At 39.1% G+C, this 20,243-nt stretch overlaps 1 protein-coding gene across 1 annotated transcript in view; it reads right to left on the bottom strand.

Moving 5' to 3' along the window:
* The window catches only part of LOC121381547, an 83,982-nt gene that overhangs the window by 27,805 nt on the left and 35,934 nt on the right, over window positions 1-20,243 (bottom strand). Inside the window, exon 3 of the mRNA XM_041510879.1 lies at window positions 7,881-7,962. Within this exon, the coding sequence (XP_041366813.1) occupies window positions 7,881-7,962 (82 nt within the window). The remainder of the gene's footprint in view (window positions 1-7,880; window positions 7,963-20,243) is intronic.

Raw genomic sequence — 20,243 nt, 5'->3', positions numbered from 1 at the left:
TTCTTTCTTTCTTTCTTCACTACAAAGTATGGTTTGTGCTATCACGATGTGTGCACTCTTAATACAAGAAACACTCTCTCTAAATTAATATCTTTATTAATTTCTTGTTTGAAAGGAAATTCGTGAGAACAAATACGCAGCACCTTTCAGTCAAATTGAAAGGAGTGTGTTAAAAATCAATTCCCAATTTCATTTGCTTTCATGAACTCGTATGAACCAAAACATCATCATTAAAACTTGAGGTCTTCCACAAAAGTAACCCGACATATTCCTTTTTTTCCCTTTTTTTATGTTTATTTTGTGTGTTTTTTAAGCCCAACTCACTTTGTTCAGTCACAAATTTCTTTGTTTCTTTTTATTCCTCAAAGGAACTATCCTGAGTTTGAAGCCATTGTCAGAATGAATGAATGAATGAACGAATGATGGAGGAATGAATGAATGTTTAAGAAGACCCCAGCACAAAAAACCCACATCGGCTATTGGGTATCAAGTGCAGGGTGATCAATAAAAACAAGAGAGAGAGAGAGGAGGAGGAGGAGAGGAGAGGAGAGAGGAAGCAGAGAGAGCGGGCGGGGATTAGAGAGAGTTCTTGCTCTTCTCCCCCGGAGAGAGAGGAGAGAGAGAGAGAGAGAGAGAGAGAGGAGAGAGAGAGAGAGAGAGAGAGAGAGAGAGAGGGAGGAGAGGGAGAGAGGAGAGAGAGAGAGAGAGAGAGAGAGAGAGAGGAAGAGAGGAGAGAGGGAGAGGGAGGGAGGGAGGGGAGGGGAGAGGGAGAGAGAGAGAGAGAGAGAGAGAGAGAGAGAGAGAGAGAGAGAGAGGGAGAGAGAGAGAGAGAGAGAGAGAGAGAGAGAGAGAGAGAGAGAGAGAGAGAGAGATACAGAGAGAGAGAGAGAGAGAGAGAGAGAGAGACAGAGACAGACACACACACACACACACACACACACACACACACACACACACACAGAACACAGACAGAGAGAGACACAGAGACGCAGACAGAGACAGAGAGAAGAAAATTAACAGCTATGAAAGGAACACGACGCATATTAACATTAACTACCAAATAAAGTAAATCTTCAAAAAATACAAAAAATAAAAATAAAGGCTATGGTAAGATGATGACCACAGTGTATAGACTTGTGGTAAACAAACCAGTATTGCATGAAATTATCAACCCAAAAATGAAACACATATCTGGAAAAATTATCAGAGATGTTTACTGAAAAAATCGTGTTAAGATTTCCAATGTCTTCTGTATTCGCCACTCTCAAGGAAACCCGTGAGAATGTTACCACCCTTGCACCACGACCAGAAACAGCGGATACAGGGACCATTGTAAGAAATGTCCTTTTTACAGCCTTTCTTGGCGACCAAAATTAAACATGGAATATATTTTCTTGCTTAGGAATGAGGTTTAGCTCAGTCAGTTGAATGCTCGCCTCTGATGCTTGCGTCGCAGGATCACACCACCTCGGTGGCTCCATTCAACTGACTGGGTTTTTTTTCTCGTTCCAAACCAGTGCAACACAACTGGTCAACGGCCGTGGCTTTGCTATTTGTGGGTAGGAGCATATAAAAGATCCCTTGCTAATGGAAAAATGTAGCGGGTTTCCTCTCTAACACTATTTCAGAGTTACCAAATGTTTGACTTCCAATAGCCCAATACCAGTATCTGTGTGTACAGTGTGTTTGCGCTCATATACTAATGTTTGTATCAGTCACTTCTGACCGGCCTCGGTGGCGTCGTGGTTAGGCCATCGGTCTACAGGCTGGTAGGTACTGGGTTCGGATCCCAGTCGAGGCATGGGATTTTTAATCCAGATAACGACTCCAACAAAGGCCATGGTTTGTGCTATCCTGCCTGTGGGAAGCGCAAATAAAAGATCCCTTGCTGCTAATCGGCGACAGCAGGTTTCCTCTCAAAATCTGTGTGGTCCTTAACCATATGTCTGACGCCATATAACCGTAAATAAGATGTGTTGAGTGCGTCGTTAAATAAAACATTTCGTTTTAAAATAATGTTGGTCACAGACAAGATGGATATTTTTTATTACGTTACATGTTTAGTTTTTTTAGTTTTTAAAAAAATCTTTTGACGTTCATTTTGATGTTCTGGAAGAACATCCCACTACTATACCAATTAATTTCCGGCTGGGTCAAAGTTCGAGGTGCTCCGAACTTTTGATAGAGAAGTTAACACCACAAGTCCTGTGATTGGTTATAAATGTGAGTGTGTTGGTTGTAAAAACAATTAGTTTCATCTGGGCTAAAAATGTATGCAATTTTATCTGATGTAGTACCACCGTGTCAAGTAGCCTTGTGCTTGGAACATGTATGGGGTACCTGTAAAAAAAAGTACTAAAATTTTGTGCGAAACTAGGGGTGTTGCAGAAACATCTGGTTATACCGAAAATGAGCCATGAAAGGTACCATTTTCTGCAGTTAATACTTTGAGGTAGGGGTTGTAGTACTGATATTTATGGGTCACAGTTTGGTTGATATATTGCATATAGTGTTTTTAAACACAAACGTTAACATGGTCGCCTATGGGATTTGAATTGGTATAGTCCAACCTATAGCTGTATCCTAACCGGACGCCTGTGAAGCGAGCGACGCCAGCGAACGTTTTTTTCAGAAACCATTGATTTCAATTGCTGCATCCTAACCGCACGCATGCAGTTATGATGCGGCAATTGAGAGCAACGATTTCTAAAATAATTTACTCTAAATTTCAATTGTGCTGTATTGGCCATTCTCAAAGAGAATGTTACACCCCTGCACTACGGTGAGGTTACAGCACGCGCAGGGGGGTGGGGGGTGGGGGTGGGGGGGTGAGGGGTGGTGGGTTGGGGGGTGGGGTGGGGGTGGGTGGTGGTGGGGTGGATGAAGTCGACGACAAATGACACCCTAGTAGAAACCCGCACGCGATAATTCAGTAAATCGAAGGAAGGAAGGAAGGAAATGATTTATTTAACGACGCACTCAACATATTTTTATTTACGGTTATATGGCGTCAGACATATGGTTAAGGACCACACAGATATTGAGAGGAAACCCGCTACATGGGCTACTCTTTTTGATTAGCAGCAAGGGATCTTTTATATGCACCATCCCACAGGCAGGATAGTACATACCACGGCCTTTGTTACACCAGTTGTGAAGCACTGGCTGGAACAAGAAATAGTCAAATGTGTCCTATGACGGGGATCGATCCCAGACAGACCGCGCATCAAGCGAACGCTTTACCACTGGGCGACGTCCCGCCCCCTAAATCAAAGGTGAACGAATACAACAATGGAGCGATACGACCACCAGAGGCTTGTAAACAAGGACTCGTTGCGGCCATTCAGTGTGTGTGTGTATATATACTCGCGGAAAAAGGTTTGTGCACCAAATAATTGCATATAGAATATAATTTACTTGAAATCTGGTCATAAACAATTCAGTAAATAAACGTGTAACCACTTTCTTCCATATCCCAGCTATTCATGCTTTGTGATCATAAGTTGCATTACTAGCATTCTTGGACACGTGCTCCTCTTTGACGTCATTTTTCTTATCATTGGACTCTAAAACTATTGTATGGATTCCGATCACTCAGAAAAATACTATTGTTGGTATCTGATCGTCGTCAGTGTGATGTCACACCTCCAAGAAAATTAACTTCTTCGAAAGATGGGCATGATTGCAGTTAGAATGGCACAAACGTTATTGCTAGTCATTTTGGTGTTCATTGGTGTTCATCAGAAAACTATGCAGTGTCTGCGGAGATGTTCTCGACAGTTTAGGAATACTAGGGATCTTCCATGTTTAGCGAGTCGACACGTGACGTCACGTTAACCAATCGTCAATATCAAGCGGGTACACATGAGGAATTATTTGGAAATGACAAGTTTAACATCCCAGTATATCCCTGAGTTAAGGCCAATCAGTGGAAGAACTTTACGCAACCGATTAGGTGATCACAAAGTACGACCATGACATGACGTCAATACGTTGTTCTGTTATATCGTCACCGACGGCGCACCAAGCATTGTGTAGACCGTATTTCAGGTCAGAAGACAGAAGAGGATCACTGTACTTTTGACAGATAAATAGTACATCTATGTAAAACACAATATTTAATTTTTTTATAAATATCTCACTGAAATTTTAATGATGCACAGGAACTTTTTTCCGTGAGTATATATATTCATGTCTCTCTCTCTCTCTCTCTCTCTCTCTGAGTGTGTGTGTGTGTGTGTGTGTGTGTGTGTGTGTGTGTGTGCGTGCGTGCGCGTACGTTTTGTATTATTATAACAACCCACCCACCCTTACATCAAAAGCATTAAAGTAGGATATATTAACATTTGTCACGGGGATTTTATAATACCCGTAACTGAATGAAACACGATTATCCAAATATCTCTCCTAACTGTATATCTATTAGATCTCTCTGTAACGGGCAGTTATACCCGCGTGTGGCTCGTCTAGGTATGATCAGAGATAAGATCTATATATAAAGTATATGTAATATAGCACGTTTAGTTCACTAGAAAACACAACAAAACATATCACACTTTGGAATCTGTATTAATACTATGCTGACAAATGTACTGCCGCAGTAGTTAATTAACAACAAAATATTAACAACCCAGAACTAATCACTTAATTAGTTAATCACTAGGTGTGTAGTTTACACAATATCCTAATCACTTCACCGTGACACAACACCCACACGTGTGATAATTGAGAAACGCTTCCAGGGGAACTTAATTAATAAAGGAATTACAACTCTATTCCTAACTGGTTAATTTTTAATTAACCCTTACTACTCATTCAGTAACGTGTGATAATTGAGAAACGCTGCCAGGGGAACTTAATTAATAAAGGAATTACAACTCTATTCCTAACTGGTTAATTTTTAATTAACCCTTAACTACTCATTCAGTAACCTTGTAACACAGAATTAATACTGGTACCAATCACAATAAAGACAATAACCTACAGTTTACCTAGGTCCTCTAGGATGACTGGTTAAGCTTTATATATATTAGACAGTGAGCCTACAGTTTACTGCGTCAGATTACCGGCAGCACCGTCTAAATAATATTGGTATAATACAGTATTAAAATATTTAAAGTCACATCGATCACATCAAGGTTATACACAGAGCAGAAATAAAATATTTACCAGTCCGGACGGACAACGATCCCTGGGAGCCTTCCTATGGTTCTCCCGATATCTCTAAAACCCTAGCTATTTATCATAAATTTCCGAATATCGCCTGGGGGTACAACGCGGTCCTCCCTCTATCAAGTGATATTTCCACAGCGACCAAGCCGGCATATTTTTCTTAGATGGCCAGACTTGCTGACGCCTAGTCCGCCAGCAATACCCAGAACGTACCGAACTAGCGGAGGTATTACGTAACTACTGGCCACATGGCCTCCGCATCTAGTCTGGGTGTGTATTAGAAAGAGCTCGACGACCGTCGCGCAGAGGTATTACGTAACAAAGTGCCCACCTGGCCTTAAGTGCATATTGGAACTGCACACGGCCCTCTAAAACAATTAATATCACCACAGGCGAAAACAAAACTAAGAGCATGTTCCGTCACAACTTTATATAACACTACTGCAAAACTAAAATAGAAACAAAGAATAAATAAATTAAACTACTTTCTTGCCTAACAATTTCAAATTGGCAGCATAGTTTTATTTAGGTTGTTTGTTGTGTTTAACTACACTGATTTATTAATCATCGGCTGTTGGATGTCAAACATGTGGTGATTTTGACACAGTCAAAGAGAGAAAGAAAGAAATGTTTTATTTAACGACGCACTCAACACATTGTATTTATGGTTATATGACGTCAGACATATGGTTAAGTACCACACAGATTTTGAGAGCAAACCCGCTATCGCCACTACATGGGCTACTCTTCCGATTAGCAGCAAGGGATTTTTATTTGCGCTTCCCACAGGCAGGATAGCACAAACCATGACCTTTGTTGAACCAGTTATGGATCACTGGTCGGTGCAAGTGGTTTACACCTACCCATTGAGCCTTGCGGAGCACTCACTCAGGGTTTGGAGCATCTTCATAAATCAAGGCTAATATTCGTTCCTCGTATTCAGCCTTGATACATGTCGTCAAGAAATCGTGCCACAAAATGCTTAAATTTCATTGGATGCGATGAGATCTGATTGCAACGAATCGCAACGCTCCTTGTAGATTCCCTTTTTTATTGTAAACAGAGATGGCAGCGTCAGCGTCCGTGGAAACGTGTCGTGTTTGTCACGATATGTTAAAAAAAAGGTTTCGGCGGTTAATTTTTGATATTGCTTTCAAGATTGTCACATGTTACCAATGCTGTGATTGGTCAGCGATGTCAGCGTGTAAGGGACATAATCGGTGTTACAAATGTTCTTCCAATAGAGGGCGCTAGTAGTGGATATCAGTAATCTTGACTACATGTATCAAGGCTGAATACGAGGAACGAATATTAGCCTTGATTTATGAAGATGGGTTTGGAGTCGGTATCTGGATTAAAAATCCCATGCCTCGACTGGGATCCGAACCCAGTACCTACCAGCCTGTAGACCGATGGCCTACCACGACGCCACCGAGGCCGGTCAGTCATAGAGAGAGACAACCCGCTACACTTTTTCTATTAGTAGCAAATTTATGATCTATTATATGCACCATTCCACAGACAGGATAGCACATACCATGTTATTTGACATATCAGTCGTGATGCACTAGCCGGAATAAGAAATAACCCAATGGACCCACCGACGGGGATCGATCCTAGATCGACCACGCATCATGCGAATGCTTTACCACTGGGTTACGTCCCGGCCCCCGGACAGCATAGAGACAAGCAAAATGTTGAGAGCATAACTGAAATGTCTGGTATTGAAATTGCTAAACAAATAAATAAAATAAAATAAAATAACGAATATAATATCCAATTAAGCATGCTGCCCTGGGCACGTACAAATCTCAGCTATCTGGGCTGCCTGTCCAGGACAGTGGTTTAGATGTTAGTGGTTAGTGAGAAGAGGGTGTAGTGGTCATACACCTACCCATCAAGTCATTAAAACTCGCTCTGGGTGGCAGCCGGTACCGGGCTGCCAACTCAGTACCTACCAGCCTTGCGTCCGATGGTTTAACCACGACACCACCGTCAATAGACGCCTTGTACATCGGTTTAAAATAATATGTCTACTGCTTGCAAATGTTACATAGGCTACGTTCATTTTTTTAAAATTTCATTTCAACTTATTTTCTTTCTTATATCCAATTACGGTTCAAGCACGCTGTCCTAGGCACACACCTCAGTTATCTAGGCGGTTTCACCAGGATAGTGGGTTAGTTGTTAGTGGGTTCTGAGAGAGACGAGGGTGTTTTGGCCTTACACCTACTCATTGAGTCGTTAAAACTCGATCTGGGTGGGAGCTGGTACCGGGCTACGAACCCTGTACCTATCAGCCTTATGTCCGACGGGTTAACCACGACGTCACCGAGACCGGTTTCTAGCTTAGTGACATCGACTGGATGACTGATTTAACGTTAAACACAAAGCCATTCTAACGAGCGTTCTCCACGAAACGGGTACGCAGTAAAAACGCAGGGCGGAGCTTACTTTGACAAGAAATAATACATATTCGTAAGGTTGAAACCCATCACGTGAATCGTAACTGCCAATACATTTTTACCACCTTCCAAAAAAAACTAAAATATTTTTTTTTTTTTTTTAAATCCATACACAGGGTACTTTGTGTCAGTATAACATATTATACGCCTGTTTTTTTTTGTTTTTTTTTACCTCCTATAGCAACCAAAGCATATAAAATTGTAGCATAAGGGGTCTATCCCCGCACTACTGCAAAGTCATACCTCTTAGCGATTGGACAGTGTCCCCGCAATAAGACTACACCGCTGACACCATGAGGATCCTTGCAGTTGCAGTCTGCATCAGCTGTGAGTACGCAATATATTGTTAAAACTTTGAGAATTAAAAAAAAAAAAAAAATCTCCTTTTTAATATAATATTGTAAAATATACAAACGTTTGTTGCTTTAATCTTACGATTGACTTTTCAACTGAAACAAGTGCTCGAATGTTGTTTTTTTTCTGTTTAATATAATATTGTAAAACATACAAACGTTTGTTGCTTTAATCTTACGATTGACTTTTCAACTGAAACAAATGTTTTGTTTTTTTAACTTAAATATTAATTTCATATGGTTATCTATTTTCCAAGTGCTTGAATGTTTTTTTTCTTTTTCTGTTTAATACAATATTGTAAACTATACAAACGTTTGTTGCTTTAATCATAGATTGGGTTTTCAACTGAAACAAGTGTTGTTTATAACGTATATAGTAACTTCACGCGGTTATCTATTTTCCAAGTGTTTGAATGTTTTTGGTACAGATAGCTAGAACTGGTTAAAATGATTTAAATGCTTTTGCTTAAGTTAAAAATGTATTTTAATAATATGTGTTGTCAAACTTAGCATTATTTTATTAATTAGATACATTTAATAATTTAAAAAACGATTAGGGTTAAGGAAATGTTTTATTTAACGACGCACTCAACACATTTTATTTACGGTTATATGGCGTCGGACATATGGTTAAGGACCACAGAGATATTGAGGAATGAAACCCGCTGTCGCCACTTCATGGGCTACTCTTTTCGATTAGTAGCAAGGAATCTTTTATATGCACCATCCCACAGACAAGGTAGTAGGTTACATACCACGGCCTTTGATATACTAGTCGTGGTGCACAAGCCCCTGGCTATCCAGAGATAGGCCCTGGGACGGACATGCTCGAAACTCTAGTGGTATATGAGCATGTAAATATTATTCGCATTCACTGGCTAGAACGACTTTAGTTTTAAGTTTTCCTTTACAAAGGACGTATACACTTAGTTTTACGACCACCGCAACCATCCCACAACCGAAAGAAGACCCCACATAATAATTATTATTATCGACATCTGAGGCGGATCTAAATTTTGCGACAGTTATAATTTTATTATATATTAATTTTAAAACTTTTTTACGATCCCCTCCAAACCTCCCCCAAAGTTACCTTGGCATTCCGCCTCATGTCAATGGGGCCCCCCATACTGGATTTTCTGGATCTGCCACTGGACATGGTTCAACATAGAAACCATACGAAGCACATGTGTAATAACAAGTGTAATTATGGGAACATAACATGTTGTGGCTTCCATAGTCTTAGATATGTGCCTGTGAAATACTTTATATTGCTTTGTCATTGGTTGGCCTCTATTATGTGATTTTCTATAATAGGTCCCGTGAATGTAACACACAGTTATATAAATCAGATCAAATTAAAACAGAAATGATTTCCTTTTGGTAACGTAGTAAACAATCTGATTAAAATTAGCTCTACTGATCTCACCAGTAGATCTAACAACATTGCATGGACTCCCATGTCCAGGTGACATTTCATCTATAAATAACAATTTAAATATCGAGCAATTACACTTCGCCTTTTATAACGTTATTCGGGAGCATACAAATTCTAAAAATATCGGTCGAGACTATTTATGCAATAGGTGAACTTTTTGGTCTATTTCAACATTGAAAAAACAGGGGAAAAAGTGCAGTAATAAACTCTGGATTGTATACTAGTAGGCTCTATAAACAGATTTTATGGCTATACCATCACTGCTTTTTTTTCGTCTTGAAACGAATTTTATTTTAATTTTATATCAAAATTAGTTTCCGTCATACTTCGTAATTCACCCGAATCATTTCGTATACCCTCGGCATAAACCCGAATGTTTTCAAATTCTTTTCAAATCACTGGCATGATTTTGCAAGTATGGTTTTGATTGGTCGAATCAAAAGTCAGCTGGACATGAGGCTCCAACGGGCTGCTGTTAGATCCATATGTAATAGTGGAGCTAATTTAATTAGATTGCGTATTAAAAATCCGCTCTCGAAACTGCGCAATTTTCGGTGATAAACGTTTTACAAAGTAATAATTCCATTTTATAATTACTGTTTTGTAATAGGCGTCTGGATTGGTTAAAATGCTACCACGTGATCTAAAAAAAAAAACCCCTTCATTCTTCCATGAACGTGAACACTTTTTCGATAAACAAGGGAATCACCGAAGATTACACCGTTTCTATTTGTATCCCAATTTCGTCTGCACTGTGAGTGAAGGTGATAATTCAGGCTTTAAACGACTCCGGTTTTCAACTGAGACACATAGGGCCTAATGTATATGACAGGCCACAAAAATGAAGCTTCTATTAGAAGTTATAGCAGAGAATGCTCAACAAATCAAAAGAGAGACATGAGCGCAGCTCTGTCACATTTGACAAAAACACAAAATCGACAACTTACACGCGCGAAAACACATACTCCTTCGAGCACAGTTACGCGACCTATCCTTTCCGAGAATAATATCACACAAACTTCCTCTGAAATCCACTGAAACACTGAAACTACTTTATCTCTTTCAAGTCAGTCTTCACATGCACTATTTACTAATTAAACTTTAATTAAAATTTATAAAACTTAAATCTCGATAATGAATCGGAGATTTGACGAAAAAACTTTCTAAGGGAATTCCCTTATTTGTGTATTGGTACAGTTGTAAATCATTGTGGGTTCGATTGGGTTTTTTAATATAGTTTTGTATAATGGCAATATTAATGCATTTTGAATTATAAGAATTGAACGTTATATTTTTGACGTTCATGCTAACGCGCTACGCCATTCATACAGTGCATAAAACGGTTTTGGTGTTTATCATCGCATGAACATCAAAAATATACTGTATAAAGGCATACTGTCACGGATTTAAGGACCTTTTTTCTCTGAAAATGGATAATAAATAAAAATTACATTAATTGTTGGAAACCAAATCTAGCTGTTGTATCACCGTAAGTGAACCATGATGGAGTGAAATCCATGTCAACCCTCTCGGCAAGTTTAGTTTTTGAATTATGGTCCATTGCCATAATTCAATTATTTTTATAAAATGCCATTAATAAATGGTGTATGATGGTTATAAAGATGGTCGAATAAAGTACATTTAGGGACAAATCAAATTATTTTTATTTAGGTAATACTTTGTTAGACCATTAAATAGGTCAGTGGTCTGTGACAATATGCCTTTAAATAAAATAAAAATTTTTTGAATATTTGTATAAATTTATATTATGATATATTCTTTCTTTTTGTTTTTTGTGTTTATCATTAAAGGGAATACAAACACACATAAAATATTGCTTTCTGGTGTTAGTTAAGTAAAATTTGTAGGAATGTAAAATGATTTGTTTAACACAAACGTACATACCCAAGGCTAAACGTATTTCACAGCAAGCAGATGTGCAGTTCATTGCATTACCAAAGCTGCGCATGTCTTGTAACAGGCTGGACAACATCTTAAACTATTTAGTATTTTACTGTGTGTTCTGTGGAAAATATATCTACTGAGGCCCCATTCATGGCCAACATTAGTGTCATCAGTGACCACCTCACTAGAACTATTATTCAATTCACAATCACTACCAAAAGGAATTCTGTCTAGTATGTATTCGATTAAATGTGTAAGTGTCTTTTTGGTCTTTTTGCCATCTTACTTTGCTCACTTGTGACACAGACAGTTTTAGTGATAATATGTTGCATCGCATCGTTTGTATCTGAAGAAGCAGGTCTAGACAACAGTCAGCCTTTTGAGTCTCCGTGATTCCCTGACTTTGTGTTAAATCATTAACAGATTTTAGGCTTCTCGTCAACATTTGTTCGATATACGTTTGTGTTGTTTAACGACTCCACTGGAGCACATTGATTAATTAATCATCGGCTATTAGATGTCAAACATTTGGTAATTCGTAGTGATCAGAGGAAATCCACTACACTTTTTTCTAATGCAGCAAGGAATCTTTTATATACACTTTCCCACAGACAGGAAAGCACATACCACGGCCTTTGTCCAGTTATGTGGCACTGGTTGGAACGAGAAAAACCCAATCAGCTGAATGAATTCATCGAGGTGGTTCGATCCTGTGACGCAAGCACCTCAAGCGAGCACTCAACCGACTAAGCTAAATCCCGCACATATTTGTTCTATGACAAGATCTGTAGACAGTCCTCTCCAAAACCGCTCACTTCTTCTGACAACTTTGATATCCTTCCATAAAGACGCCATGATTTCCACGGTGACAAAACTTTATATCTTGTATGTTCATCAAATATGCATAAACTATGATGGCTACTGCAAAGAAGGGAAGCACACCACACACAGCCTACAAATGGAGGTTCCAGGCAGCAGATCTTTCTGATTTGATAAACATTCTCAATATAATATCTACCATCTCCATGTACTGAATACGCAACTCCTGTTTATTACTGGATCTGATCATGCCGATTCATTGCTTATTTCTCCAGCAAGAACTCGGTTGAAGACCATCAGTGTCAGTATTTAAATTATTACCTTCAGCTCTTTCTGCCAAGACACTCACTTGCTCTCCTTCGTTGTTTCAACAACATCAGATAAATCACCTTTTTTTTGTTGTACATTCAAGTTCCTTTTATTGCCTTAAGTTTTACAACTCATCAGCATCATACAAACAATACTGTAACGCGTTCGTCATCTGTAGACAGGTCAATATTAACAATATCACCAGCCAGCTGTAAGGTCACGTAATCAAGGCCATAACCTCTTATAGCTCTTGTAACAGCTTTACATGTAAGGTTATGATTAAGTGAATTTTGGAATAGATTTCTTGTAACCCAGAATCATTCATTGTGTATCTAATCTGAACCACAAACCCGCCATCCATGATCAAAACCGCATTTCTGCAAAATACAGAGCGAAATGCGATTCTGGAAAATAACGGTTGATTCGATGAATCTCTATCTAATGCCACTCTTTAGTGTTTGTTTTGTTTAGCGACACAACTAGAGCACATAGGTTTATTAATTATCGAATACTGAATGTCAAACATTTGGTCATTTTGACATAATCTCAGAGAGGAAAACCCGCTACATTTTCTAAGGGATCTTTTATATGCACCATCCGAAAGACAGGATAGCACATACCACAGCCTTTCGTATACCAGTTGTGGTGCACTGGCTGGGACGAGAAATAGCCCAATGGGCCCACCGACGGGGTCACTAGAGAAAAGTTATTCCAGATGAGATCATTTATGCATCTTTGTACAATGCAGCCCGGTGTGTGTTCTAGAGTGTTTTCGGGTCATATTCCCCCAGAAAATATATACAAATAAGAAAGAAAGAAAGAAATGTTTTATTTAACGACGCACTCAACACATTTTATTTACGGTTATATGGCGTCAGACATATGGTTAAGTACCACACAGAATTTGAGAGGAAACCCGCTGTCGCCATTACATGGGCTACTCTTTGCGATTAGCAGCAAGGGATCTTTTATTTGCGCTTCCCACAGGCAGGATAGCACAAACCATGGCCTTTGTTGAACAAGTTATGGATCACTGGTCGGTGCAAGTGGTTTACACCTACCCATTGAGCCTTGCGAAATACAAATAAAATTCGTTTGGAACATTGGGGGGAGAGGGGATGTTAAACTTCCAAAACCGTGTTCCCTGTGCACACGCATCTTTCTCGGATCAAAAACAATTTGGCAAAATGAAAATATAACAGTAGCAGACAGCTTGCTTAAAGGGTCTGTCATAAGTTTCACGAAGGAAGGAAATGTTTTATTTAACGACACACTCAACACATTTTATTTACGGTTATATGGGGCTGGACATATAGTTAAGGACCACACAGATATTGAGGGAGGAAACCTGTTGTTGCCACTTCATGGGCTACTCTTTTCGATTAGCAGCAAGGGATATTTTATATGCACCATCTCATAGATAGGATAGCACATACCACGGCCTTTGATGTACCAGTGGTGGTGCACTGGCTGGAGCTGGAAATAGCCTAATGGGCCCATAGACGGAGATCGATCCCAAACCGACCGGGCATCGAGCGAGCGCTTTATGCCCAAGTCACATTTGCCGCGGCGGCCGTGGGGTCTAAAATAACTACGGCCAATAGCAATTATAGGGTCGCCTCAGCATTTCCACGGTCACATCATGTAGCAGTCACATATGTTAGGGTAGTCGCACGGCGTATTTTGAATTTGGGGTAACAGAAAACCTGCGGCTTCCGTACGGCCTTTGAAGTGATGACGCACGGTCGCCTTAGGGCGTCCCTGCGGCGGCCGTAGGGGGACCATACTTATGTGACACAGCGGTGTGACGTAAAATTAACTTGTTAGAATTATCGCGCATCTGTCGGAGTTGCATGAAAAGTGAAAAGTGAAATCATAATAAAATGAAATAAAATAATGAAATCGCAATTTTTGGGGAGTCCGCAAAGGTTAATTGTAATTCATAAGACCCTAGGGCAGCAGCACGGCAGACGCAAGGCCACCGTACGCCCGACGTATGGTCGCCGTGAACCGCTCTACGGCATGGCTACGGCGTGTCGAATTGCTACGGCGAACCTAGAAATGAAAAAAAGGTTATAACTCCACTCTATAATCCCACGGCGACCCCTACGGCCTGTAAAATATAGGGATACGCCCTAGGGCGACCCTGAGGCCACCGCAGATCCTCTGCGGCCGCCGCAGGTATCTCTCGATTTCGGGGGCGTACGGCCGCCGTATCCTAGCCGTAGAGCAAATGTGACTTAGGCATTACCACTGGGCTACGTTCCGCCCCTAAGTTTGATGAAGTTGTGAAGATGTTGTCGATAAACAAAGACTTTTTAAAGGGACATTCCTGAGTTTGCTGCATGATTGTAAGATGTTTCCGACTAATAAAATATTTCTACGATTAAATTTACATATTAAATATATTTTCTTGTTTAGAATATCAGTGTCTTTATATTCAATGTGTTTCTGGTCGTCTAAATATTTGTAAGAAGCCCAAACTGGATTTTGTCTTTAAATAATTTCGAACGTAAAATGTATTTTAGGAAATAAAATGAAATTTGCGCTAGTACAAATTTTAGAACGATGAGAAACACGTTTAATATACAGCCACTAATATGTTATGCAGGAAACTATATTTGATATGTAATTACAATCGTTAAAAAGTCTCTGTTAGTCGATAACATCTTTAAAATCGCAGCAAACTCGGGAATGTCCCTTTAACTACTATAATTACGTATGAAACCTATTTTTTGGCATGTAATATTTGTGACTGTATATTAAATATGTTTCTGATCGTCCTAGTGTTTGCATTAGGTCCTACATCATTTTATTTCTTTAAAACCCCCCACAAAAAAACCCACATTTCCCGCACGTATGGAATTATTGGAAGACCAAATCTAGTTTGGGCTGCTTGCAAATAATATTACAACGACCCGAATCGCATTGGATATACAGGCATTGATATTCGAAACAAGAAAATAGATTTAATATTATGTAATTTTAGTCGTTAAAATATTTTACGAGTCAGAAACATCTCACAATGCAGCAAACTCGGGAACATCATACGATGCAGCAACCTCAAGATGGACCATTTAGGTATCACTACACAGATCACTTCCGGGTGAGAGTTGATTGATGACGGTCCACTATAGTTCCTAATCGTGGCACATGTTATGGTTCACATATTCACTCCTAGGAAATGGTGAAGAATTAAAACAATATGTATGTTTTATGGTAAGCCTTCTGGCTGTATTTTGCCCATGTTATTTTGTAATATTGTGCATCGACCTTTTGGTACATGGGTATATAGCGCAAGTGACAGCCGGAGTGAATCGGTTAATGAACCACCTGTTCGGACCGGTACTACAGCTAGATGCGGTCATATAGCAAAAAACTGAGACGGAAATGTTCACAATTTTGGAGTGAATATAAATGCTTATATAATGTATGTTCACAATGGTGTATGTTGTTAGTGCCAACAAGAACCCGTTCTATGGGAATTCTTCGCTTGAAGTTGGGCAGTTTAACATGGGTTTAAATGGCAGATGACATCTGTGTAGTGAGACCATAATGTAAAACATGAAATTACTGTTTATCCCAAAATATATAAGTTTAGCAAGCCAAAATGAGAATGTACTAGTGTAGCATCCTTATAAAAGGTAATTACATCAATGTGGATTTGAGCCAAGCGTATGGGGGCCCTATTTGGGTAAATATAGCAAACATGTCAATTTTATTTATTTTTATTATTTTTATTTTTATTTTATTTTTATTTTTTTAGGGTGTGTGTGTCAAAATGCATATTCTAGTGTTCTTACATGTAATAAATAAATTGATATGAGTGTCTAACACTGAGTTTCTCATTGTAAAAGGTCAAAATTCAAGGTCACAAGGTCAATATCCAAATTCACTCTAATTTCTGTGATTTTGTGCATAATGAATTTTTTCGAATGTACAGTCATAGTGACAAACAGTTTTGATGGTATTGTGAATATATAACATAGTATTCTACTATGAAAGTAGAATTTGTATCTGCCATTAATAATATGTGGATCTTCATGCTGAAATATACAGAAAAAACCAGGATTTCAACACTTCATTATGAAACAATTGTTGCCCATAGCAACAATTGATGGAAGCTAATATTTTTAATGAACTAACTAGATAATTAGCTTCTTTGTATGTTCCCCATATCAGATCTACCAACAAGGTCATACATTACCATATAGTGGCTGCTTGTTTGATGGTCATCTATTGTGTGGATGACCAAGGAGTAACAATGTGATATGAAGTTTTATTGGATGGTATGGTGCATCTGTCTTTTGGTGTATTGGTTAGAGTTCATAAGTTACACAGCTCTAGTATAGCTTTCCATGGTGTAAATGACCCAAATTATCAAACTGACTTCAAACCAAGTTTGACAAAATCGGTCACTAGACTTTAAGGTCTCACTACACAGATCACTTCCGGGTGAGAGTTGATTGATGACGGTCCACTATAGTTCCTAATCGTGGCACATGTTATGGTTCACATATTCACTCCTAGGAAATGGTGAAGAATTAAAACAATATGTATGTTTTATGGTAAGCCTTCTGGCTGTATTTTGCCCATGTTATTTTGTAATATTGTGCATCGACCTTTTGGTACATGGGTATATAGCGCAAGTGACAGCCGGAGTGAATCGGTTAATGAACCACCTGTTCGGACCGGTACTACAGCTAGATGCGGTCATATAGCAAAAAACTGAGACGGAAATGTTCACAATTTTGGAGTGAATATAAATGCTTATATAATGTATGTTCACAATGGTGTATGTTGTTAGTGCCAACAAGAACCCGTTCTATGGGCAATCTTCGCTTGAAGTTGGGCAGTTTAACATGGGTTTCAATGGCAGATGACATCTGTGTAGTGAGACCTTAACAAACATGGATTCGAACTGCACGGTAATTCTGATTACAACATGATGGACTGAAACCACCAGCCTCATAGTTAAAGAAGCATGAAACCGGCCTCGGTGGTGTCGTGGTTAAGCCATTGGACATAAGGCTGGTAGGTACAAGGTTCGCAGCCCGGTACCGGCGGCTCCCACCCAGAGCGAGTTTTAACGACTCAGTGGGTAGGTGTAAGACCACCACACACACACCAGGACAGGTGGGTGGGGTGGGGTGGGGAGAGGAGGGGCCGCCTGCACTGGTAGATGCAAGGGAGCAACAGCAGCCCGACCGTGGTCAGTAACAGGCGGAGGGGGGGGGGGGGGGGGGTAATGGTACTATGGAATTTTGAAGAGAGCAAAGTATGATGCCAAAGAGAAAAAGGTGCGCAAATTTGATTGAGGAAACTGGGCGCAATTTTGAACAGTCGGTCAAAAAGAAAGTTCTTGAGCTAACATAAGTTTTGATATTAGTGAGTCGAGAGTAGCTCGTTAATTAGACCTCTACGTAATGTTGGATTAAAGATACATTTTCAAAGCCGCAATTGCAACATTTCTTCATTCAATACATGTGGCGGGACGTAGCCCAGTGGTAAAACGCTCGTTTGATGCGCGGTCGGGTTTGGGATCGATCCCCGTCGGTGGGGATCCCCGATTATGTTTCGTTCTAGCCAGTGCACCACGACTGGTATATCAAAGGCCGTGGTATGTTCTATCCTGTATATAAAATGTATATGGTGCACATAATATATACCTTGCTACTAATTTAAACATGCAGTGGGTTTCCTCTCTCAAGACTATATGTCATAACTACATCTAATAGCCGATGATTAATAAATCAATGTGCTCTAGTGATGTCGTTAAAGAAAACAAACTAATCAATACATATTACTTGTGATAAATAACTAAAAAATAATCGACCACACATACACTATTTGCCTCATTAACTTAAAGGGGAAAAGAACACTGCATTGGAAATCTAATAATGGCAACGCGACTGGCGCCAAAAGCGCAAAGATTGTAAAGTGACTTAATGTTCCTATGTATGTATATATGTGTGTGTATGTATGTATGTATGTATGTATGTATGTATTGATGTATAAATATCTATATATTGTATGCATGTCGAGGTTGACTGTTACATACATAGATATTAACGCACTGGCGCAGGGGATAATTAAATCCTTTCTGGCCTCACAAATTGTCCCATGCCGTTGCTGGGACTCGAACCTGTGGCACCAATTCGCCCGCAAATTGCAAGACTAACCACGATACGCTCTGAGCTATGTATGTATGTATGTATGTATGTATGTATGTATGTATGTATGTATGTATGTATGTATGCATGCATGCATGCATGCATGTATGTATATATGTATGTATATATGTATGTTTGTATGTATGTGTGTCTGTCATGCATGCGCGTGTTACAATGTGTGTGCATAACAGTGATGTGTGTATCAGTATGTGTGTATGTATGTATGTGTGTGTGTGTGTGTGTGTGTGTGTGTGTCTCTCTCTCTCTCTCTCTCTCTCTCTCTCTCTCTCTCTCTCTGTGTGTGTGTGTGTGCGCGAGTGTTGTGTGTGTGTGTGTGTGTGTGTGTGTAACTCTCAATTATATATATATATATATATATATATATATATATATATATATATATATATATATATATATATATATATCTTACATTTTCAGTGCAATCAAAATATGTGATATTTTTTAGATAAAAACGTTAAGAATTTGATAACTTTGCAAATTAGATGTAAATTAATTGAGGTCACGGCACTAGGTTTATTGACCTTTAAGCAGACGTACTAGGGTGACACTCCATGATTGACGTATGAATTCATAGTCATCAAATAAAGACATTTCAATATCAATTTTACACTAAAAGCTGTCCAGCGTTAAGAAAAACAAAACAAAAAACAACAATCCCAAAACAAAAATCAAACAAAAACGCTAGGCACTAGTTTATTTTGATGTAAGGACATCCGAAATGACGTCATTCGAGTTTGACGTCATTTCCATTAAAAAAAACACCGCGCCAAATATTCTTACGTCATTTGAATATCTAGGTATGGCGAACATTGATTGTTGAAAACACAGGCGTTGGTAGCTGTGTGGAATGGGGGGGGGGGGGGGGGGGGGGGAGAGAAAATACTTTGCCTAGACCCCTGTTGAAAAAGAGAATTAATATATTACATCCCATGACACACTATTGAAAATGACAACAAACTCAAACAGCATTTGGTAGCCATCAGTTTGTCGCTAACTCTTGCTACAGGACTATGGCGCAAATTCCAGTTGTCCGTAATCCGTATCCATATTCGTATCCGTGTACGTAAACCGCAATGCGTAATCCAAAGCAATCACTATCTATGCACTAATAACCTCAGAAGATTCCATTTCTGAGTGTCCCTACACGTGTGCGTGATCTATGCATTATTAATTACGTACATTTGCACTTAATAGGTTCTGGCACGTGTCCTGCTGTAGATCTATGCTTTTTCCCCACACGATGTCTGAAGATAATCAATCGTTGAAAAACCATCTACTGAAGGACAAGTGCCAAAAAATATTTTCTAGTTCAATCAAGTGTTATAATTTTTCTTTTAGTATAATTATTATAAAATTCAAGGCATACCACTGACCTATTTAAGTGTCTAACAAAGTATTACCTGAAAAAAAAAAATTTGATTTGTCCCTAAATGTACTTTATTCAACCATCTTCATAGCCACCATACTCCATTTATTAATGACATTTTGTTAAAATAATTGAGTTATTGCAATGGTCCATAATTCAAAAACTAAAATTGCCGAGAGGGATGACGTGGATTTCACTCCAACACGGTTCAGTTAAGGTGAT

Source organism: Gigantopelta aegis, chromosome 9 (assembly GCF_016097555.1).
Source record: "Gigantopelta aegis isolate Gae_Host chromosome 9, Gae_host_genome, whole genome shotgun sequence".
Taxonomy (NCBI): Eukaryota; Metazoa; Mollusca; class Gastropoda; order Neomphalida; family Peltospiridae; genus Gigantopelta; species Gigantopelta aegis.
This window is presented reverse-complemented; position numbering and strand designations above follow the sequence as displayed.